Source organism: Puma concolor, chromosome E2 (assembly GCF_028749965.1).
Source record: "Puma concolor isolate L17-30 chromosome E2, mPumCon1.1.hap2, whole genome shotgun sequence".
Lineage (NCBI taxonomy): Eukaryota > Metazoa > Chordata > Mammalia > Carnivora > Felidae > Puma > Puma concolor.
The window spans coordinates 62,530,756-62,555,261 of NC_141681.1; the positions used below are offsets into that span (position 1 = coordinate 62,530,756).

The 24,506-nt window shown below is 45.9% G+C and overlaps 1 protein-coding gene and 1 long non-coding RNA gene across 10 annotated transcripts in view; one reads left to right on the forward strand and one right to left on the reverse strand.

Moving 5' to 3' along the window:
- Positions 1-13,721, forward strand: LOC112851361 (zinc finger protein 544). The gene is given in 10 exon segments (XM_025914891.2): positions 1-544; positions 1,039-1,183; positions 4,937-5,348; positions 6,882-6,973; positions 8,530-8,668; positions 8,974-9,057; positions 12,745-13,469; positions 13,471-13,524; positions 13,527-13,589; positions 13,592-13,721. Coding segments are annotated over 8 exon segments (1,224 nt in total). The 5' UTR covers positions 1-544; positions 1,039-1,183; positions 4,937-5,305; the 3' UTR covers positions 13,616-13,721.
- Positions 9,918-24,506, reverse strand: part of LOC147573924 (uncharacterized) — a 19,007-nt gene continuing 4,418 nt past the window's right edge. The window contains exons 3-10 of one of the 9 annotated variants that reach the window (XR_015244469.1): positions 21,132-21,361; positions 20,401-20,483; positions 19,730-19,862; positions 18,694-18,775; positions 16,584-16,656; positions 16,158-16,286; positions 11,670-11,825; positions 9,918-10,386 (exon numbers count right to left, since the gene is read on the reverse strand). This is a non-coding gene — a long non-coding RNA (uncharacterized LOC147573924). Of the gene's footprint in view, positions 10,387-11,110; positions 11,274-11,669; positions 11,826-14,075; positions 14,185-16,157; positions 16,287-16,583; positions 16,657-18,693; positions 18,776-19,729; positions 19,863-20,400; positions 20,484-21,131; positions 21,362-24,506 lie in introns of all 9 variants that reach the window. The other 8 variants (XR_015244468.1, XR_015244466.1, XR_015244467.1 and 5 more) reach the window with 8 other exon arrangements.

Here is a 24,506-nt window from a genome sequence, read left to right on the forward strand (position 1 = left end):
CTGAAATCCGGGACCCGCGCGGACGCTCCGCTGTCAGCTGGGCGGGGCGGGCTGGAGGGCGGGGCCAGGCCGGACCGAAGTTATCTGGGCGGTGCCCGGGAAGTCAGGGGACTGGCCGAGGTCCCTCCTCCTACGGGGCCGCGCTGGGCCTGTCGGAAGCGAGTCCCTCTCTGTACAGAAACTGGGAGGGAGCTGGTGCAGCCAGGGCCCCTCCTGCTGCAGAGCGCGGCTGGGTGTGATCTAGTTTGAGGTTTTCCTGCTCCGGGGCGCGGCCGGGAGCCGGTTTGGTTGAAGCTCTCCCGCCGCAAAGGAGACCAGCTGTTGTTGAGGGTTTCTGGCCGGCCTGTGGGAATCTGGGGCCTGCCCACCCAGACCCAGCCTCGCGTCTCTTTTCTTCCCTCAGGTTATTAACGCCACCTACCCCGGGGGCGCTCTGTGCAGTAGGTGGTAGCCTAGGCCTCCCGGCAGCAGAACCAGGCAAGTGAGGCTTCCTTTACCCAGAGGCCACCCCAGCCTCAGAACTTGGACGCGTTTTCTTCCACTGGTATGTGAACTTGAACTCAGTTTGAAGAGTAAGTGTATGCTTTCCAAGCGAACAAAGAATTAGGGGCAGTCCAGGTAGAGCATCAATCAACTCTGCGCCCAGGGTGTTCATTGTGTTTGTTGATACCCCAGGTCAAGGGCTGGGTGAGAGAAGGGGCTGGAGGTGTGAAGAACACGGACATGAAGCTATCCAGTACGTGAGGCATTAGAGTTGGATTTCAAAGAGCCTCAGAGTAGAACCGTCTGGCTGTGGAAATAACTGTGCAAGAGGGAATGCCAAGGGGGTGGGAAGAGCTCAGGACTCTTGAGTTCCCATTTCTAGTGAGGAGCCAGGATGGAGGTCACAGAATTCCTGGTCGCTCAGCTGTGTTGAGTTGAGGAGTCGATAGGAGATGGGCTGGAAATAGAGGAGGAAGTGGCATTGGCAGGGAGCCTGGGAGGGAGGTCTGGGCTGAACTTGAAGCCTGGCACAGCACTTGAAATCCCACTCTCCAGGCAGGGAAAGAGGAAGCTGTGAAAGGAAGAAGAAGAAAACAACCTCTGCCCCAGCCCTGGAGACAGAGGAGACAAGGAGAGACCCTGCCACACCAGCCCCCTCCCAGGTCCAGCAGGAGGCATAGAAGAGGAATTTATGTATAATGTATGTGACTAAATGTGCTGTGTCCTGCGTGTTGCATGATGTGGAGCTCTATAAATACAGCTCATTTATTCCTCACAGAAGCACGATGACACAAGGCCTGCTGTTCTCCCAGATGTCTACAGATCAGGAAACTGAGGCCTAGTGAGGTTAAGGAGGGCTGTTTAGGGCCTACAGAGGCAAGTGGTGGAGCTGGGACTTTGAAAGCAGTCAGTCTGGCTGCAGAGTAGTGTTCCCAGCCCTTGCCCTTGGATGCCTCCAGACAAGGAGAGGATGGGAGAGTAGAAATGGTTATAGGCAGGAGGAGACTGCCCAAGGATGGGCAGGAGTGTCAAAATAAGATGGCATCATCTAGAATCTTTGTCCGCTTTCTTGGGTGTGGTGTGCATTTGTAGTGTGTGTGTTCACGAGTGAGGGTAGAGTGGGGCGCCTGGGTGGCTCAGTCGGTTAAGTGGCCGACTTCGGCTCAGATCATGATCTCACAGTCCGTGAATTCGAGCCCCGCGTCGGGCTCTGTGCTGACAGCTCAGAGCCTGGAGCCTGTTTCAGATTCTGTGTCTCCCTCTCTCTGACCCTCCCCCGTCCATGCTCTGTCTCTCTCTGTCTCAAAAATAAATAAACGTTAAAAAAAATTTTTTTTTTAAAAAAGAGTGAGAGTAGAGAGAGCATGGACAGTGAAGAAGAGGGGACTGAGGTGTCGGCTGCTCCAAGGGCCTAGCTGTGAGGAGCAGAAGCACGGAAGTAAGGGTTGGGGGTACTGGGATGCAGGAGTTTACTTGACTAGAAGGGAAATCTCTCCCCTGAGAAGTTGAAGGGAGCCACTTGGGAGGGTTTTGGCTTAGAGGAGTCAGTGCCTGGAAGGTGGTAGAGCCTAGGGTCATTGACTGGAGTGAATTAAGAGGCAGGTTTGTCTGCGCAGATCAGACAGTAGTGAGAGGGGTGGGAAGAGGGAGTGAGAGCATGGACTTGCTGCTGTAGTGGGGATACAGATGGGGCGGATGTGTCTCATACCACCTAGGACTCAAAACCCATCAGTGGCAGGCAGAGAGGGTGGCTGGTAGCATGAGGCAGATTGTATTGAGCTTCCAAGTGAGAGAGGCTGAGGGGCAGGTCCTTGATGAAAGATGCTAAGAAAGGGGCAGTGGGCTGGGCAGCAGTGTACCAGAGGGAGAGGCAGAGAACCAAGATGGCAAGATGGCACCCTGTGTATCTTTATCTGGTTGTTCATCTGTGTTCTTTGTCATATACTTTAATAAACTGGCAAATGTGTACATTCCTTTGAGTTCTGTGAGCCACTCCAACAAATATAGGATCTAAGGAGAGGAGGTCATGGGAATCTTCGATTTGTAGCTAAGTCAGAGAGGAGTTGTGGGTAACTTGGGAACCTGCTGCTTATGGTTGGCATCTGGAGGGATTGGGGCAGTCTTGTGGAACTGAGCCCTTAAGATGTGGGATCTGAGTTGAGTTAAGTTGTTGGACACCCTGCTGGTGTCACAGAGAAGTGTTTGGTATGGGAAAAAAACCCACATATGGTGAGCAGAAGGGTCAGGACTGTTGAGAATGTAGGAGTAAAGGAGAATCTTGGGAGAACAAACAGGGTTTTTCCCAAATCAGTGTCCGAACTGGCATTTAATGTGTACTTTTTATTTTATTTTATTTTATTTTATTTTATTTTATTTTATTTTATTTTATTTTATTTTATTTTATTGTTTTAATGTTTATTTTAATTTTTGAGAGACAGAATGCAAGTGGGGGAGGGGCAGAGAGAGAGGGAGACACAGAATCTGAAGTGGGCTCTGGGCTCTGAGCTGTCAGCACAGAGCCCAATTTGGGGCTTGAACTCACCAACCGCGAGATCATGACCTGAGCTGAAGTTGGACGCTCAATCGACTGAGCCACTCAGGCGCCTCTCATGTGTACTTTAAAAAAATTTTTTATGTTTTTTTTTGAGAGAGAGAGAGAGAGAAAGACAGAGTGTGAGTTGGGGAGGGACAGAGAGAGGGAGACACAGAATCCAAGGCAGGCTCCAGGCTCTGAGCTGTCAGCACAGCTCGTGACCTGAGCTGAAGTTGGATGCTCATCTGACTGAGCCACCCCATCTCATGTGCCCCATATCATGTGTACTTTTTAAAAAAAAATTTTGTAATGTTTATTTATTTTTGAGAGAGAGAGAGAGACAGAGCGTGAGCAGGAGATGGGCAGAGAGGGAGGGAGACACAGAATCTGAAGCAGGCTCCAGGCTCTGAGCTGTCAGCACAGAGCCCAACGTGGAGCTGGAACTCACAAACCATGAGATCATGACCTGAGCTGAGGTCGGATGCTTAACCGACTGAGCCACCCAGGTACCCCATCACGTGTACTTTTAATACAGAAAGGAACTTCCAGAGCTTGTGGAGGAACTTGAACCTGAAGACAGTGGGAAACTGCCACACAGTGACAGAAGCTGCATTCTACTATGGCCTCTGTGGCTTCCTGGGAGAAAGGGGGAAGGACAGGAGATAGGACCCAGTCAGATCTTCTTCAGTAACTCAATCAAAAAGCAATAGGCCAGACATTGGGAACCAAGGGTGTGGAGAGGTGCATATTTGAAATGTGGGGGACCCTAGGTCTTTGTGACCAACTGAATGTGATAGGTGAGTGTGAAGGAGGGGTCAGGAAGGACTTCAGGGGCACCTAGGTGACTCAGTTGGGTGTCTGACTCTTGATTTTGGCTCAGGTCATGATCCCAGGGTTGTGTGATTGAACCCCATTTCAGGCTCTTTGCTGAACATGGAACCTGCTTGAGATTCTCCCTCCCTCTCTCTCTCTTTCTTCCTCTCTCCCTCTACCCCCAGCTCATTTGCTTTCTCCAAAAAGAAAGAAAGAAACAAAGAAACAAAGAAAGGACTTGAAGCATCATTCTCAGATTCTCAGTACACATGTGAAGACCAGAGAGTTAATCATTTCCAGGCTAGGAAATCTTGGCACTGTTGACATTGGAGGCCGAGTCGTCCTCAGGTGGGGGAAATGTTTAGTCCCCCTCTCACCTCTGCCCACCCTCTACAAGCTGTGACAACCACGTGTCTTCAGATATTGCCAGATGTCCCTTGAGGGCACCCCTGCTCCCAGTTGAGAACCACAGCTGTGCAGAAAGGGCCAACTTTCTCACACTTCCTGGAGATGGGGTTCTTTTCATGGCCTGGTCCTTTAGTTGAGCCTGATGCACACTGTGTACGGTGTCCCCAAGTAAACAGAGACAATTTATCAGGTAGGATATCCCTAAGAGCTCAGAGGTTACCTCCCAGCAGCTAGCTGGTCAGGGAACAGGACTTTCTTTGAAACGTGCGAGTCATGGATAATCTAGGCCTGCTGAGTTACACAACCTGTTATGCACACAGTATGTTAGGTGTGCTGTGGACGGTGTGGCCATTCCAGCATTGTTATGGATGGATGGAACTTTTGCCTTCTTGGGGTGGGGGTTGTTCTGGGAGTCAGGTAAATGCGTACTCACACCAGCTCTAAAGTTGAAAGTTGAAGTTTTTGTCACAGACTTATGTTCTGACTTTAACGTTTTTTAGTAGGATATAAATGGTTTTCCTCTAAAATTTCTTATTTGACAGCTATTCAAAACATTCTGGTATTCTGTTTCTTGCATGTTTATTGCTGCCTTATCTGTACTGGCCTGAGCGCCAAGGTCAGACACAGCCCTGCGTTTTGAAGCCATCATCTTCCGCTTCAGTATTGAATTTGTTGCTCAGCACTCTCCCCTTTTTACAGCAATTCTCAGAGGACTTGGGTGCTCTATTTGCCTGAAGAATATGAGGTCTCTGTGAGAGAGATTGGGACCCACCACGAAGGTGATGACCAGAAGAGAGTGTCTGCAGAATTAAGCTCAGAAAAGGAGTTCTCAGACCTCGCTGCATTGGAATCAGCAGAATTCTCGAAAGAGACTGTCTTGGAAGTGGGAGAACAGTGGGAAGCTGCCTCTGGTGCCTTTGTGGCTCCAGCAGTTGCAGGTGCTGAGGTCCTGGCCCATCTGCAACCACCGTGCTCCTGCTGACTGTGGCTAGGGGCTGCCCCCAGCATACTCTCCGCGGAGCTCAGGACCTATGAGAAACCCAGCACCTGGAAAAGCTCGAAGAGGAGATGACACTGGTAGAGGAGACTATCCGGACATTTGAAGGCAGAGGTGAGAACTGCCACAAGTGTGAAGCATGGGGAGAGCACGATTTCCCCAATATGTGAGTGCTTTTTGATTCTCTGGGGAAATGGTTTTACAGAGAAAGTAGAACAAGAAAAATGCTAGCATTCAATCCTTGGAGAAGAGTGAGCATCTGCCTCCCGGAAGCAATGAATGAGAGTCCCGAGTCTCCGTGGGCCTCCAGCCCAGATGGTAGCTGTTCTGAGTTTCAAGGGGATGAGGGTTCAAGGTTCTTTGTGACCTGGATGGCACCATGCAAATGAAAGGTGCCATCTGGCGGAATGAGCAGGAGCTCCATGTGAACAGACACACAAATGCAGCATATATTTCTGGAATGTTGGGTCATCCCAAATGACCAGTGACGAGAGTTGGTATGTGGGCGTACACAGGTGTGGGTGTGCTTCTGGTGCAAGTGGGTGAGCAGGAGCCAAATATGGGGAAGGTTTGGTGGCCATATTTCATGGGATTCTCACCCGGCTGTCTCAGTGGGACAGTCACATGCCTGCAGCCAAGCTATTAGACAAGTAGGGTATGGGAAGCAATGGCGAACAAGTAAAGCAGCAGGTGATGGGCACACCCCACGTGGGGGCAGTGTCCTGCACCTCCAGAGTAGCTTGGGGGAGCACATACCCGGGGTGACACCCCCTACAGAGCCCTTAGTTGTCCTCCTGGGGATTTTTATCCTCCTTGTCCCCATTCCCCTTACCCCCATTTTTGGAAACCAGCTGATGTTTTATTGTGATATTTTTTTTTTTTTCCACGTTTTTTTTTATTTTTGGGACAGAGAGAGACAGAGCATGAACGGGGGAGGGGCAGAGAGAGAGGGAGACACAGAATCGGAAACAGGCTCCAGGCTCTGAGCCATCAGCCCAGAGCCTGACGCGGGGCTCGAACTCACGGACCGCGAGATCGTGGCCTGGCTGAAGTCGGATGCTTAACCGACTGCGCCACCCAGGCGCCCCTTATTGTGATATTTTAAAATTGTGAGTCTTTTTTTCTTTTTGAAGCCAGTTCATGTGTCACTGGTAATCAAAAATTGTGCAGTTTTCATGGGAAATTAGCTGATGTTTCATTGAGGTATCTTAAAATCGTACAATTGTCTTAACACTCTGCTTCTGTCTCCTCCGATTTAGTCTCTTGAAATGACAGGAGAAACTGGCCAGTCCTTTACTTAGGTGTCTAGGGATGGCTGTGTATCTGTGGGGTCACAGTTCAGACACACCAGCATGTGACTGGGTATTTACCTTGAGCCTAGGGCAGCCCATGTCCATCCCTAGGCTCGGACCTGGGCTGGCTGGCCCACTCCACATCTGGAAAGCTGGCTTGGCTGCCAGAGCTGACCTCAGAGCCTTGGACTTTTAGGAAACTGTTCAGAGCCCTATCTCCCAGCTACTCAAACCCCAGGGGGATGTTCCTCAGATGGCATTGGCAGGCCTCTCCTTTGTTGGGGTTGTGGGTGGTTTCTGTCCCATGGGCTTACTGAGGAGGGGCTGAATTGCTAATTGCTCCCTCTTTCGCCAGCCCTGCCTTCTGAGGATCCCTGCCCTCTCCACAACAGCTTCTTCAGGTATGAGGAGGAAATGGAAGCACATTCTCAGCCAGTCCCATCCCAGGTGAGTTAGGGACCTTTTCTCTCTTTGCCTCAGTCTCCTCAGGTGCAAAATGGGTCCAGGACTAGCACCCAGCTCCTCAGGCCAGCCCATAAGAGCACTGTAATGTTGTCCTTAGCCTTCATGTGAAAGCCAAGGGCTCTTTGCAGATAAAGCACCTTCCCTGTATGGATAAGCCAGGAGCTTCTAGGATCAGACCCAGCATGAGGCTTCCACACCTGGTCTCCTGGGACAGCTGGTGCCCTGTGGCTCAGACTGTTTGTGACGGCTGCTCAGCAAGTTATCAAGGATGGGCAGAACTAGGCCTCCATACCCCATTTAGCCACACTGGGCCCTTGACCCTCACTGAGACTACTCAGGAGGGCCACTGAGAGTGTCCCCTTAAAGTGCCATAGTCGCCCTTAGATGGCTCACAGTGCAGCACACAGTGGGGTGAGGAGCAGGTCCCTGACCTTGTTCAGGGTCCCATCACCACACCCATTATCTGTGTGCTTACTGGGTGCCTGGGGGTCACTGCCCCTCACGTCCTGTGAGACTTCCTGATGCGGGAGACTGTCTTCATGAGGGACAGCAGCTCAAGCCAGAGGAGTTCAGGGACATGTCCAGGTGTTCCTCAAGTGAGTCATGAAGCTGAGATGCTACCTCAGGCCTGGCCCCCGAGGCCAGGACACATGGCTTTTTGCCTGCTGGCGGCCTTCCTTGAAAGTAGGCTTCACCTAGCACTCTCTATAAAGGGCCAGGTAGGAACTATTTTAGGCTCTGTGGACCACATACAACCTTTGTCCCATCCTTTTCACACATGGTGAAAAATGGATTTAAAAATGTAAAAATCCATTCTTAGCTATATTAGTCTGTTCGTGCTGCTATAATGAAATACCACAGGCTGGGTGGAGTAAGCAAGACGTTTATTTTCTCATAGTTCTGCAACCTGGAAATCCAAGATCAAGGTGTCAACAGCGTTGCTTTCTGGTGAGGACTGTCTTTCTGGCTTGCTGGTGGCACCTCCTCTGTGTCCTCACGTGGTAGGGAGAGAGGCCTCTGGTGTCCCTGCTTCCTCTTATGAGGACACCAATCTCATCACACTAGAGCCCTGCCCTCATGACCTACATTAGCCTTAATTACTTCTGGGTAAAGTCCCTGTCGCTTTGGGGGGTAGGCCCTCAACATGTGAATTTGGGGGGAAACAATGCAGCTCATAGCATTAGCCTTATAAGAAACATGCCATAGCCCTTATTTGTCCTGCAGGCCAAAGTTTGCAGACCCCTGATTTAGAACCTCCTCTTTGGCTTCAAATTTGTGACTTTGTAGAGAAGTGAGAGATGGGATGTCTGAGTGGGATTCCTGTTGTTTCCCAGTACAGGAAATCAGAAGCACCAGTGTGACCAGGGGTAGATGAGACACTCAGAGAGAAGTGAAAACACCATGGGCCTGGGTCTGGGTTTGGTCCCAAAGGTGGGAACCCCATGAGTGCTCATGGGGGTCATCCTCGGCCCACGTCCTCTCCCTCCCCATGCTGCCCCATCCCCCCTACCCAGCGTCCACAATGTATGATGATACAGGTGATGTTTCAGCCACCTGTGAGCTTCAAGGATGTGGCTGTGACCTTCACGCGGGAGGAGTGGGGACAGCTGGATCCAGCCCAGAGGACGCTGTACCGCAACGTGACTCTGGAGACCTGCAGCCACCTAGCCTTCCTGGGTAAGATAGGCTCCGCCCATCACAGCAGTGTTCTGCTTCAGGGACTCAAAGCTCTGGCTCTTAAGGGTATGCCTGGGCTGGGCCAGAACATTCTAGAAATGGGTTCCTTTGAGATGCAGATCCCGGATATTGCCACTTTTCTGCCTCTAAGGAGCCAAGAGTTTTGCTGGGAGTTTTTTCGGGATGTGCAGGGCCTTCCTAGTCCATCCACATCTAACCCCAGGACTAAGGGCTGGGCTAGAGGACATAGTTCTCCTCTTCCTCAAACAGAGCACAAAGTCCTTTGTTTTCCCCCCAATGACCAGGGCTTCTGCTTTCGAAACCAGCTGTGATCTGCTGGCTGGAGCAAGGACAAGACCCATGGAGGGCAGAGCATGGACCTCCCAGAGGTGAGAGGAAATCAGAGGCCTGGTGAGTTAAGGGGGCCAGAGAGCTCTCCCCAGGACCCTGGGTCCTAGGAGGGGAGGAGGAGCAGGGAGCTTCCTCAGGCATCCAAAAAGCCTCATTCTCAGCCACATCAACCCATCCCTCCATCCCCAGTCCATGAAAAACACATCATTGTTGTCCTGACATTTCTTATGTACAGGTTCTTTTCTGTTCCCATCTTCCCTTGGTCTTCATCCCTTAGCTGCTTGCTTCATCTACTCCCAGCTCCTTGTGCCCCCTTTTCCTTGAGTCCTTCGTCCTGACTTCCACCCAAGGCAGCGACTCCTCAGACTTCTCCTTCAGGCCTGGTCTTTACCCTGTAGTTGGGTGTCCATCCCTCCTCCATGTTGGACATTCCCATAACTACTAGATGATCCAGAGGTATGGTGAGAACTTGTGCATCCTGGGAAGTGGCAACGACCTACTTCTTCCAGAAGGATTTCTACTAAATCAGTTCCTGGACTTATTTTCCCACCTCTTCTCATCCACTTCCTGATACATCCCAGTGTGGCAGCCTGGTTGGAACTCTCTTTTTTTTTTTAATTTTTTTTTTTTTCAACATTTATTTATTTTTTGGGGGACAGAGAGAGACAGAGCATGAACGGGGGAGGGGCAGAGAGAGAGGGAGACACAGAATCGGAAACAGGCTCCAGGCTCCGAGCCATCAGCCCAGAGCCTGACGCGGGGCTCGAACTCACGGACCGCGAGATCGTGACCTGGCTGAAGTCGGACGCTTAACCGACTGCGCCACCCAGGCGCCCCAGAACTCTCTTTTTTTTAATAGCTGTGTCAGATACAATGCACATACCATACAACGCACTAATTTAAAGTATGCAGAGGATTTTAGTATATTCACAGAATGTGCATCCATTTCTACGATCAATTTAGAATACATATGTGCATCATCCTAACTAATTAGGCTGCTTCTGATTTTTGTTGCTGTTCTGTTTTAATTAATAGATTTTATTTATTAGAGCAGTTTTATGTTTACAGAAAGTTGGGCAGAAAGTACAGAGTTCCCATATTTCACCCTTCCCTCCCCCACCACACACACACAGTTTCCTCTGTTATTAATATTTTATATGCTGTGGTACTTTCGTTACAATGGGTGAAGCTGTATGGGGCGCCTGGGTGGCTCAGTCGGTTGAGTGTCCAGCTGTTTATTTCAGCTCAGGTCATGGTCCCACAGTCCACACTGGGCACGGAGCCTGCTTAGGCTCTCCCTCTCTTTGCACCTCCCCCATTCACGGGTGTGTACGCTGCATGCATGCACGTGTGTGCTCTCTCTCTCTCTCTAAAAAGAAAACAATGGGTGAAGCTGTATTAACCCATTATTACCAATAGAGATCAATAGTTTACATCAGGTTCACTCTTGGTGTTGTACACTGTATGGGTTTGGGCAAATGTATGATGCCATATATCTATCATAGTATCATGCAAAATAATTCCACTGCCCTAAATATCCTCTCTGCTCCACCTGTTCCTTCCTCCCTCCACCCTAACTCCTAGAAACCACTGGTTGTTTTACTCTCTCTGGTTTTACCTTTTTTAGTATGTCCTATAGTTGGAATCCTGCAGTACATGGCCTTTCTTAACTGGCTGCTTTCAGTTAGCAGGAAGCATCATGTGTATCCTTCACACCATCTTCGACCTTCACACTGCCTTCTGTGTTCCCCTAGCCAGAGGCATTGAGTTTATCTTATGTGCTCTTGTTGCTTCTTACCCTATAACTCGCACTTGCAGCCTCTATTATTGTTATTTTTCCCTCTGAAGCGTCACCCACTTTTACTTGTTCTTGGTCATTCTCATGATGCCATCCTGAATTCAGTTTATGGGCAGCATCTTTATTCTCATCAGTCATAGACATCACTATCTCTGTTTTCCTCATTTTGAAATCTTAATGGAGACACTGCTGAAAAATGTCTGACCTCCTTTGCCCAGTTCCCAATGACCAGACACAATTTAGACACCTTTAGCCACCCAAAGACTTCTTTCCTCCTTCTCGTCCCCAAATACCTTTTCACTCCCCTTCATTGTTTCATTTGAAAAAGTTCTGATCATTAGGGATTCCAAGGCAACATCACAAGGGAACACAACAGAGTCTTGGGAAGGAGAACAGCATTGCTCGTGGAGGGTGTTGAGCTTAGATAAGGACTTTATCCAAGTCGGAAATGTCCTCCTGGAGTTAAAGAGGGCCACAGAGTATAGTTAACATTTTGCCAAATGGAGGATCCCTGTCTCCATGGCAGACATGGAGAGTGAAGCATGGGGACTTGAGCAGAGGCCTTGATAGTACTAAATGTGGGCAGCTATACACCTGAAATAGGAAGAGTGACACGTAAAGGGGGAATCTTGGAGAACTCAGGCAAGGGTCCTGAGCTGGGAACCTATAGCACTTGTTAGAGGCCCACTATTTCAACAGAGGGAGGAAAGCTTGTTAGGACAATCAGGGGTGATGATATCAATGGTACCATGAACTAACAGTGCACTCTGTGCCAGGCACCATGTAGGACTCACAGATCAGTTCATTTGTGCATCAAACCCTGTAAGCTAAGGATTTTTATTCCTGGCTTACCACCGAGGAGAATGAGCTTCAGAAGTTGCTGGTTAGTGAAGCCCAGTTGCAACCCAGCCTGGCCAACCACACTGTTTCAAGGACGATAGTGCTTTTCTGGGGTGTCGGTGGCATTGACTATGGAGTGGTGAAAGAGTCTTTTTTTCTGTGGGTAGCCTGAAGAAACAATAGAAATAGTGTGTTAGGAATATTAACTCAGTGTTGATGTTTGGGATCCTGTTTCAAGATCCAGAACCAGAAAATAAATAGAGTAAGATTCTGGATCAATAATCTAGATTGAGGCACCAGATAGGCCCCTGTATTAATTTCCCATGGCTGCTGTAATATTACCAGTTGGGTGGGTTAAAACAACACAAATTGATTCTTCTAGTTTTGGAGGCCAGAAACCTGAAATCAATACCATGGCAGCAGAGTCATGCTCCCTTGGAAGGGTCCAGAAGGAAATCTGTTCCTTGTTTCTTCCCACTTCTGGTGGCTGCAGCATTCCTTGGTTTGTGCCCAAATCACTTCAGTCTTTAAGGCCAGCATCTCTAAATCTCTTTGTTCCGTGTTCATATCACCTTCTCTGTGTGTGTCAAATCTCTCTCTACCTCCCTTTTATAAGGACACTCCTGGTGACATTTAGGGCCCACACAGATACTCTCCCTATCTCAAGTTCCTTAACTTACACATCTGCAAAGACCCTTTTTCCCAACCAGGTACCATATTCACAGGTTCCAGCAATTAGAACGTAGGTATCTTTTGTGGTTATTGGGGGCTGTATACCTTCAGACCCCCCCCCCACCCCGATTCTTTTTGTGGATTTCTCCTTTATTCTTTACCCTCCCCTGCTTATTCTTATTTCTCTGCTCCTTCTTTGGGGACCAGTCCCCCAGTATCTTTGCTTGTTTTTTATACTTTATCACTGATTTCCTGTTTGCTGATCCATCTTTCCCCCCCCCACATCCTGCATGAAATTACAATCCATGGGTTAGAAACAAACCCAGAGACACCTCTTATACTAGGTGGGTCTCCTTCATCCCATCCTCTCCCTCTAATACATATCCAGTAATTCAGTATTTTGGATTTCTTTCAGACTGGAAGAATACACTTGAAAAGGAAGAGTCAGCTTCTAAAGAGGATACTGCTGTGGAAGAACCATTCCACAACACAGAAATGAAATGCTGCATACAGGAGGAGGGCCCCTGGTTGGTAACATTGGGAGGAAGGCAGGATTGGAGGGACCAGCTAAGGGAGCACGAGGAAGACCCTTTGAGTCAAACGATACTCACCCCAGAAAGACCGTTTGCTCACGGGAAACATTGTGAGCCTGACCTTGGGGGAAGTTACCTGAATTTAAGACTTCTATCTCCAACATTACCCACAAGAGCACATTTCCATACACTTGAGTCACAGGTTAAAAAATTGAAACAGAATTCAGTTTTCATTAATCATGAGAAAGGCTGGGCTGATCTGAAGCCCCATGAAAATCACCAAAGTCCTAGCGCCTTCTATCAGAGCATTTCCTTGAATAAATTTACAAATGTTGAAACGAGAAATAAAAAGCCTTATGAATATACTGTCAGTAGTGACTCTTTCAACTATGATACCTCCCTTCAATACCATAATAGAATTTTTTCAGCAGAGAGCAGCGATGACTGTACAGACTATAAAAACATCATTAATCATAGCATGTCTATGAATGAACACAAACCAATGCATTTTAGAGAACTCCAGTATGAGTGTGACAAATGCCTTGTACAAACTGTGATAAGTGGTCCTGAAGAAGCACCATTTAGATGTGAGGAGGAATGTAATACCTTCCATGAGGCGTCATCCTTTACTGACTGTGACATCATTCAGACTGGAAAGAAGCCACATGCATGTAATCAATGTGGAAAATCTTTCAGCTGTTGCTCTAAGCTTGTTGTACACCAGAGAACACACACTGGAGAAAAGCCCTATGAATGTTCTCTGTGTGGGAAGTCTTTCAGCCAGAGCTATGACCTTGTTGTACACCAGAGAACCCACACTGGAGAGAAGCCCTATGAATGTAACCAGTGTGGGAAATCCTTCACCCAGAGTTCCAAACTTATTAGGCATCAGCGAACTCACACCGGAGAAAAACCATATAAATGTCATGAATGTGGAAAATCTTTCAGGTGGAACTCTAACCTCATTGTACACCAGAGAATTCATACTGGAGAGAAACCTTATGAGTGTGGTCATTGTGGAAAGTCCTTCAGCCAAAGTTCTGACTTTGTTGCACACAAAAGGACTCACACTGGAGAGAAACCCTATGAATGTAACCAGTGTGGAAAGTCCTTCATTAGAAGCACTCAGCTTATTAGGCATCTGCGAATTCACACTGGAGAGAAACCATATAAATGCAATCAGTGTGATAAAGCTTTCACTGGGAGCTCTCACCTTATTGAGCATCAGAGAACTCATACTGGAGAGAAACCTTTTGAATGTAATCAGTGTGGGAAAGCCTTTGCTGGGAGCTCTCACCTTCTTTCACATCAGAGAATTCATTCTGGAGAGAAACCATACGAATGTAATGACTGTGGGAAATCTTTTCGGCAGCGATCACAGCTTGTTGTGCACCAGCGAACCCATACTGGAGAGAAACCTTATGAGTGTAGTCATTGTGGAAAAGCTTTCAGCCAGAGATCTCCCCTTATTGTGCATCAAAGAACACACATTGGAGACAAGCCGTATCAGTGTAACATGTGTTTTAAAGCCTTCAGTCAGAAGTCACGCCTTATTGAACATCAGAGAACACATACTGGAGAAAAGCCCTATGAATGTATTGACTGTGGGAAAGCCTTTAATGATCGGTCAACTCTTACAAAACACGAGAGGACACACACTGGCGAGAAACCCTATGAATGTAATCATTGTGAAAAGGCCTTTAGTCAGCGATGTCAACTTACTAGGCATCAGAGAATTCATACTGGAGAAAAACCCTATGAATGTAACGAATGCGGGAAAGTTTTCAGTTATGTTACATCCCTTATTCAACATGAAAAAATTCATGGGAGAGAAACTCTGAATAATCAAGATGGAAAAGCTCACTGCAAAACCTTTATTAGACATCAGGTGACCAAGGTATGACTCTCAGAGTGTGCTCTAATGACCACATATATCAGATTTGCTTGGAGTGTTCATGGAAACTGCATATTACCAAGCTTACCTTGATCTACTAAATCAGAACCTCTGGCAGTAAAACCCAAGAGCTTACAGTTCCCAAACGTAGCACAAGTAATTTGTATGTACATTAAAATGTGTTTACTTCTGCATTTAGATGAGAAACCATGAACATGATCACTGATTTAAATTTTTCAGTCAGAGCTCTTAGTAGGAGTTAGGAAATTCAAAATGTAAGTATACCCACCAAATAATCTTTTTAGTGAAAACAACCACCCAAACTTACTCAGACATTGTCCCTGTAACACATTCCTAGAAATAATGGATTGGAAGATATTCTTGATGTAAAGCCCCAAACACTGTCTAAAATGAAATCATTGCATGGTGAAGTTGGTACTGAGTGATGAAATATGTAACCAGAAATGATCAATGTAAACCAGCAGTTAACATGAACTGGAGGAGGTCTAAGGATGGGAAGTCTTCTGAAATGGTTTTTATTGGAATTAAAAGTAGACTCTGGGGGCGCTTGGGTGGCTCAGTTGGTTGAGTGTCTGACTCTTGATTTCAGCTCAAGATCCCAGGCCATGATCCCAGGATTGTAGGATTGACCCCCCAACATTGGGCTCAGCGCTGAGTGTGGAGTCTGCTTAAGATTCTCTCTCTCCCTCTGCACCTCTCCCCTACTCAAGCTCTCTTAAAAAAAAAAAAAAAAAAAAAAAAAAAAAAAAAAAAAAAAAAAAAAAAAAAAAAAGACTGAATATGTCAGACTCTGTTGTGCTCTAATTTAACTTTGTTGCCCAGTTAGGTTGACTGTAATCAGAGCTGGATGTATAGCAATATGAAAAATATTTATCACTGACTGGCTACTCAGCTGGTGGAGCATGCAACTCTTGATCTCAGGGGTCATGAGTTTAAGCCCCACATTGGGCATGGAGCCTACTTAGAAAATGTGTATATATATATATATATATATATATATATATATATCAGGTAAAGTGAAAACAGGACCCAAAGTAGTATTTACACAAAACATTACAACCACATAAAAAACATGTACACAGATGGTTGGTTAAGAAGGTCAGCTCAGGGGCGCCTGGGTGGCTCAGTTGGTTAAGTGTCTGCCTTTGGCTCAGGTCATGATCTCATGGTTCATGAATTTGAGTCCCACATTAGGCTGGCTGCTGTCAGCACAGAGTCTGCTTCAGATCTTCTGTCTCCCACTTTCTCTACCCCTCCCCTGCTTGCTCGTTCTCTCGCTCTCAAAAATAAATAAACATTTTAAAAAGTCATTCAGCAACATGTTCAAAAAAAGACTGAACTGTAAATCAACCATGGTGAAGAAAGTGGGAGAGGCCATACCTGCAAATTTGAGCAAGGTGAAAGCAGATGTGAGGGCATCAGCTGGAGATGCGGAGTGGGAAAGGCTGAAGCCAGGGTCCTGTGAAGAGGGCTGCAGTAGAGGCCACAGTCCTCTGGCAGAGCTGTACACTGAGAGGTGTGGGAGAAAACAGGATTAATTGAAAAATCTGTTCTGAAACTGAATTTCCTCTCCCTCCTCCCCCTTTTTTCTTGTCTTGCAGTAAGTATCTGGCTGTGGGCAAGCAAAAAATATAGGAGGGAGAAAGTTATGTGCTAGAAACAGTTTGAAGGACTAGAGAATTAGGTGGATTATGTTCCAGAACAAAAGCTGCCTTGTTTAGGCATTATAAGGACCTTCATCCTAACAACTACTTCTTGCACTTTTCACCCTATAGCAAAGCATGCCATTAAACCAGTCTCACCCACCTATGGAATTTCCCATCTTCTTTGATAGTCTTTTCACTATGGGTGGGAGCCAAGGTGTGAAAAATGATGAAAGCTTTCAACATAAAATAAAAAATATCTAAAATGAAACAAAAACCGACCCTAAAGAGAACAGATATTCAGGGAACCAAATATTTAAAAGCTTTATTCTAAGAGTGGGTCAAAAAATAATTTCAGGTGAAAAATAAATCCAAGATGCTCTTTTTAAAAGAGAATTATGAAAACAAGAACAGACTATGAAATTAAAAGTGAGATTATTGGACAAGAAAGAAAAGAGGAAGGAAAGGGGAGAAGGGAAGGAAAGCTGAAAGATCTTCAGATCTTGCCAACTACAATCTATGATGAATAAGATCCATGCATTTGACCCTGATGCTAATATTTCTTCTTAGAAGAGGCAGAAGACTCATGATATTGGAATAAAAGAAAGAGATATATAATCAGATTGTTTTGGTCTTTCACTGAACAGTATTTGCATAGATATAAACAGGAGATACTGGGGGTTTTTTGTTTGTTTTTTGCTTTTTTTAAAGAAAGAAACCCAGAGCTGTGATGTGAGGGTTTCATAACGGCAGGAGTAGAGCACCACTGTTGTCAGCACTAACAGTGATGGTACAGTCTGCAGCTGTTGTAAAGTAGGAGAAAGAGACATAGTGGGGAGACAGAGTATCCCTGTATCCTCATCTTAGGAAGTGGACTTTTAAATATAATACGATAGGTTATTTAGGAGACTAGAACTAGGGCTCAAAATGGTAATATGACAAATTAGATGCAAATAGAGGAGCAACAGTCTGAGACAAATCTACACTGCTTACCAGAGCAGGAAGTCAGTTAAGTCTATAGGCCATAAAAGATCAGAATTATAGAGATGGCCTCAGGAAGAACTGGAATAGAAATGGTTAAAAAAAGAAAGAAATGGTTAATAGTCATTGATGGAATGTGACTGTTGAGTAGGGTAGGGCAGGAGACCCGGATTTCATTTTATACCTTCTGTAGTACTTCATTCCCTGGTGGTACATTCCTTATTTGGGTAACAAATTATTAACAATGTGTAACTATAGGTGAGCAAAAACCACAGTACATGAGGACATCTGCAATTGATTTGTGGGATTAGGTACAATTTTCCTTCTTTTGATTCAGTGTTGCTGTCATAGTAGATTGACAATTTAAAAAGCAAGAGCAAAAAGAAAGATGTCAGACTTTTCTGTTTAGCAAATTAGATTTCATTCCAGAAGAAGGAAGGCTCCTTGGCTTCTTAGAAGTCCCTGGAATTAAAGGGGAATGGCTTAGTCTTTCAAGACTTGATTTTCCAGCAGCCTTATCACCAGGAAGTCAGAAGGCAGCCCCAGAGTGGGGACCTAGAAAGGTCCTGATAGCCTGGGACAACTAGATGTGGCAAGACAGTTGTGTGAATTTGTGTAACCAAGTACTGAATGTGCTTCCCCCAAGGTCACTCTGGCAGTTACCTGGTTTCCATCATAAAACACTTCAAGTAATATAGCTGCTGTGGTTCATATGAGACTCTGAGGTTGAGGTGGAAAACACCTTGGCTAGGCAGCCTGGACAGAACAGATGGGAACTTTGCTTGTGATTGGATAGTTGGTCCTGCTATTGCATAACTCTCAGAAGATGGCAGAGCCTGGGGGGAAGGACCTGCCCAACAGACCCAGCGGAGTGAACATCGTTTGACAATTCCTGTTGGCTAAAACATCTGAGAGATTTCTGCATTCAGCAAGTCACGAGAGCAGCCTCATTCAATGAAGGCGCTACTGGAGACTTGGGTACAGAAGATGTGTGCAATGCCACAGTGTCCTCAAGCCATAGTGGGGACTCCACACGTGGTGGTTATGTGTGCCTGGAGACTAAGCCCAGTGGGAATTAGAAGAGGGAGATGGAGGGACTGGGGATTGAAGGGTGCAGCTCCTACATATGCAGCCAGTGCTTCAGCCTTGCTCTCATAGGTATTCTACCCCCACACAAGTCCTAGGACCCAAGAAGTGGGCTCATCTGAAATAAGAACCTGAGCCCTTTCCACCCGAATTATTCTCATACTCAGAGGTCAGTGGTTCCTGATCAAAACATGCATAAGACCCACCTGAGAGGAGCTATTAGAATTGTGGCTCCTGGGCCCATCTTCAGAGAGTCCACTTGGTCAGGCTGAGGTGATACCTAGATACCTGGATAGTTCAAGGACACTTTCTATTTTTTCCTTAACATTTTGGTTGTTTTGTTTTTTAAAGATTAAAAAAAAAATTTTTTTTAATGTTTATTTTTGAGAGAGAGAGACTGAACGCAAGTAGGGTAGGGGCAGAAAGAGAGGGAGACACAGAATCTGAAGCAGGCTCCAAGCTCTGAGCTGTCAGCACAGAGCCTGATGTGGGGCTTGAATTCATGAACAGTGAGATCATGACCTGAATCTAAGTCAGATGCTTAACCAACTGAGCCACCCAGGCGCCCCTAAAGATTTTTAAGTAATCTCTGCACCCAATGTGGGGCTTGAATTTACAACCCGAGATTAAGATCGCATGCCCCACTGACTGAGCCAGCCAGGCACCCCAATTTTTTTTTTTAACATTTTGTAAATAGTAATCTCAAAATCGTATATCCACATATCGCTTTCCTCTTTGTTAGTTTTATTTAAGTTTGTGGCTTTTTTTTCCTTTTTTGGTAAAAACACTAGATACCACATCTATTACATGTGACCCAGAGGCTCCTTTTAACGAGAAACAGAAATCCATTCTCCCCTCCCCCATTTTAGAATACAGATATCAAAATAATCCTACACATAATTTTTTTTTTAATTGTTTTTTCAACGTTTATTTATTTTTGGGACAGAGAGAGACAGAGCATGAACGGGGGAGGGGCAGAGAGAGAGGGAGACACAGAATCGGAAACAGGCTCCAGGCTCTGAGCCATCAGCCCAGAGCCTGATGCGGGGCTCGAACTCACGGACCGCGAGATCGTGACCTGGTTGAAGTCGGACGCTTAACCGACTGCGCCACCCAGGCGCCCCAATCCTACACATAATTTTGATACAACTAGGCAGCGAAACTGTTGAGGGCCACAAGACCATCCCCACATCCAGAGATTTCCAGGCGATTTCATGAGACTCAGCATATCCTCATACTCACAGCTAAGGCTTATTGTAGTGATGTAGCAAGGACACACAGGTGGACCATAAGGAGAAAGGTGAAGTCTGGGGAAATCCACATGCAGGATTTCTCTCTTCTCTTCTCCCCTCTTCTGAGGGGGTCACACAATGCACTGAGATGATGATGGGAGTTTAAGTTCACTGTGATTTCCACACCGAGCAGGATTACAGGGACAAGAGGACAGATTGTGATGCAATCTCTCCCTCTTCTCTCTCCCTCTTCTGAGGGGGTCACACAATGCACTGAAGACCAGGCAAGTAGGCACCTTCTGTCTAAAACATACCACATTCCAGACTCCCAGAAGGAAAGCAGATGTTCAGTGTAAATCACATCGTTTGCATATTCTGGGCACAGTGAGACATGCTTATCAGTTGGGATACACACAAAACTCTAAAAGCCAAGTTGCCAGGTGTCAGCCAAGGGCCAGGCCAACCCTGAAAACGGGACTTGTAACAGGTGGAGCCTAGGCTGCCATATTAGTCTTCTTTGTGCAAGCTCTCATGCCTCTTCAAACAGGAATATATTTAGCCGTATTCACAGTACCTGTTCCATTAGTAGTTCAGACTATTGCCCTGGCTGCTCAAGTGGGTAAAACACACGGTTCATATAAATCCTGCTTGAGGCTGGTTTTCAGAATCACACCTCCATACCTCAGACTTGACACTCCTTGCCATGATTCAGTTTGTAGACTCAAATCCCATTTGGATCGTTCCAGGCTTAAATGACACAGTACCTTGATAAGAAAACAAAAAAATGATATTGTCTTTTTTTCTTCTATAAATACCCTAAACATAAAACATAAATTTATGTTTAAACTTTTTTTTTTTTTTTTTAAATAAGCTCTATGCTCAACGTGGGGTTTGAACTCACAACTCTGACATCAAGAGTCACATGCTTTACCATAAGTCAGCTAGGTGCCCCGGTGTGTTAAACACCACTAAGAATGTTAAACATTCTTAGTAATGTTCAGGTCCAGTTTACCAGCTGCAGACATGTTGCATCATGGTATTTAATGAAGATAGCATGAGCAGAATGTTCTTGACCTATGATGACTCTGAGATACACTAATTGTACATTTGTCCTTCTGGGGGCTGTGGAAGCTTCTGATTTTCTTTCAACATCATCAGCTCTTAGCATCTTAATTCTTGAGGATGTGATGCTAAGGCTGTATGAATTTTGCCAGCTGGCTGTCAACAAATGTGCTCTGTGTATATAACATCACCCAAGAATTATTTACACTATTCATATTCATTCTTGTAGAAACAGAACTGATGGAGGAGTTCTGGATATTTAGGTCCTTGCTCCACTTTCAGGTTGCATGTTCTGTTTTCACAATCTGTCCTCTTGTCCCTGTAATCCTGCTTGCCATCCACGTACGTACCAGAGCTGTGTCTTCCTTGAGCCCCAGCCCACCGAGCTCCTTGTTGGTCTTCTTCAAATTCTCGGTGTGGAAATCACAGTGAACTTAAACTCCCATCATCATCTCAGCAGTTGATCAGCAGCAGCAGCAGCAGTTGACACTTGGATCTGTCACCTCCTCCTCCACACCACTGGTGGCTGGTTGCAGATCTCACAGAGAGAAACTCAGTCACGCTGTACAAGTGATTGTTGCTGCAGGGGATGCAGAGGGAGTCAAGACAAGGAGGCTCTGGTAACCAGCAACACCCATCATAGCCATGATGAGCTGGACAACACCCCTTTCCCCTCCCACTCAACCACCAACCCCAGTGGACAGAGAGCATGACTAGTAAATCAACTGTAAGCAGACATGAGCCACTGAAAGTGGGGTCTTGTTTGTTAGTTCAACAGAACCTAGTTCATCCTAATACCATCTGACATAAAAAATATGTAATTAAAAAAAATAACTCTAACCCACCCCACCTTCCACACACACACAAAATGTCAGTTCATAAGGGTAGGGCTGTTATCTGCTTCACTGCCAAACAGTTCCTGGTACATAATAGCCATTCTTGGTTCAATGAAGAAGCGCTGGAGAATATCTCATCTCATCTCATCTCATCTCATCTCATCTCATCTCATCTCATCTCATCTCATCTCATCTCATCTCATCTCATCTCATCTCATCTCATCTCATCTCAACTCCAGCACTGGAAGGATGATGAAGGAAATAGACAGGAGCAGATTTGAGGAGGAATTGTATGAGATGAAAGACTCACTAGTCATATTTGGTGACTTTTCCTTAATGAACATGCTGTGTGGCCTGAGGGACTTTTATGCCTACCTCTCTGTTCCTCAGTTCCCTCCCCTTAGATGAAGGATGTTATCCAGGTCTCACTTCCTACTGCAAAGACTGGAACTGATCTCCTGACTTACAGAGAAGAGGTTGACACATGAGATGTCAATCTTACTCTCTCAGGGGTTGGGGATCAAGCAGTCACCCTGTGTGTGTGTGTTGGCGGGGGTGGGGGGGTAGGGGGTGGGTTCAGGAACAAAGAGTGAGTTAGTGGTCAAGACTTGGCTGGAACTATGATCTCTGGAGAGAAAAATGAAGTGTCACTCCATAGAGCCATGCCCAGCTGTGTTCTCAGACATTCTCGTGTGTAAGAATCTGTTAGTTGGAGTTGAAGAAGATGTAGATAGCTCGATGGTGGTTTCTGTGTCTCCTGCACATGTGGAAACCCTTCGCACATTGCCGGGCTCAGAGGGAGTGGGAAGGGATTGCCCTTTGTCTGCTGCACATTGAGGTCACAGATCTAGCCATCCCAGGTAGAAAACAGCTTGTTCATCGGTCCAGATTTGAGGATTCTACATCTGCCCACTTCATAGCAGGACCCTTTCCCTAACAGATCTGGGGATTTCAGTCACACTGTATCCTGATCTTGGAAACGCTCTGCTCCAAAGGGGCTGCCTCCCCCAGCAGTTTTCCTGGTGTTTGGCCACAGCTGTGCTGAGCTCTCCAGAAAGATGCTCAAAGAAACCCAGCATCTTTCTCCCATGAGGTCAAGCTGTTCCTAGCTGCCAGGCAGAGGGCCCAAGCTGGGTCTGCCCCAGAGAATCTGGAACAGAGAGGGCACCCAATAAGCGCTAGATAACTAACACAGAATGATCATATAATAAGCAAATGGTCTGAAATTAGCTGGAAAAAGTAAAGCTAAGACATCCAAAGTGCTTAGAAGAAAGGATTCAAACATGGCCTAGAAGTAGATACATAGATCTAACCTAGGAAAATGCAAATTTAAAAGGCCAGTCACTGTTCCATGCCATTTGGCTTTGCAAGGATTCTTTTAAAATTGTAAAGCCCATACGTCAGAGGTTGGTGAGGGAGATACACTGATGCAGAAGTGTCAAGGGGTATAATTTCTGGAAAGACCCTGGGGTATGAAGAGCTCTACAGGGTTTCAGACCACTTGATTCAATAACCCTCTCTGTTCTGCAGAGGGATATTTTATGTTAATAAAAGGTAAAATCTACAAAGATTTTAAATGACCATGAACCTTTAGAAATGGCACTACTGGGGGCGCCTGGGTGGCTCAGTCGGTTAAGCATCCGACTTCGGCTCAGGTCATGATCTCGTGGTCCGTGAGTTCGAGCCCCGCGTCGGGCTCTGTGCTGACAGCTCAGAGCCTGGAGCCTGTTTCGGATTTCCGTGTCTCCCTCTCTCTCTGACCCTCCCCCGTTCATGCTGTCTCTCCCTGTCTCAAAAATAAATAAACATTAAAAAAAAAAAAAAAAAGAAATGGCACTACTGAAAAATAGTAGAAATACCAGGAAAAATGGGTAAATCTACAGTACAGTCATTTGGGGAAACTTTAACATATTTCTCAGGAAAAAAAAAATGGCTGTTTAAGTAGATAAGTGATTCACCATGAAATGATTAAGAAGCTTGGCATAACAGTCACAATAGTTGTATTTACACACTCATAACACACACACACACACACACACACACACACACACACAATTTGTGACCAAATGGATTTTCAAACAGTTTAATACATCACTCCTTCCAAGAACTCGGTGAGCCCTCTCCAACACTCACAAAGAGTTTCTTCACATCAACAAACTTTCCTCAGTGATCGCCTTGATCATGAGCTTCTCTCTCTGTCCCTCATTCTCCATCTGGGGTCCCATTATTGGCCCATGAGGCTTTCTGGATCTGTTCACTTAGGCTATTACCTTCCATCAAAATTTCCATCTCTTTATGTTTTGCTCTGTCATGAGCTATTTCTTCTGTGGTTCTCAACAGACACTCTCCTACAGGCCAGTTTGTCTACTGAGGTTCCTAACCTAAGAGTCATTTTCTCAGTCCCAGAAAGTCTCTATGCTCCAACTGGGGACCCCACTTTAAATAGATGAAGAGGAACTAATATCTCAATAAAGTTGTTAAAAATAATAAGGAAGGATCTTACATGCTTGTATGGAAAGATTTCTAGAATATTGTTTACTGAATAAAAGCAAGGTAAAATTCAATGCGTGGTAGCCACCACTTGTATAAGAGAATGAAAAAATATTTACATATATTTACTTGTGAATACATAACGTGTCTCCAGAAGGACCTACAAGAAACTAAAAATAGTAGTTGCTAGAAGTAAGGAAGTCAGTGGTGGGAGTCAAGGGAAAGAGGAAGATCTCACCAGATACCATAGTGCACCTTCTGAATTTCAAGTCATGAGAATGTATTACTTGCTTAAAAACATGTGTTTTATATTTTTAAAAACAATGATGAGGGACTGAACTAATAGGAAGGAACAAGCAGGAAAGATTTTTAGGAAGCTAAACATCCACAAGCCACAGA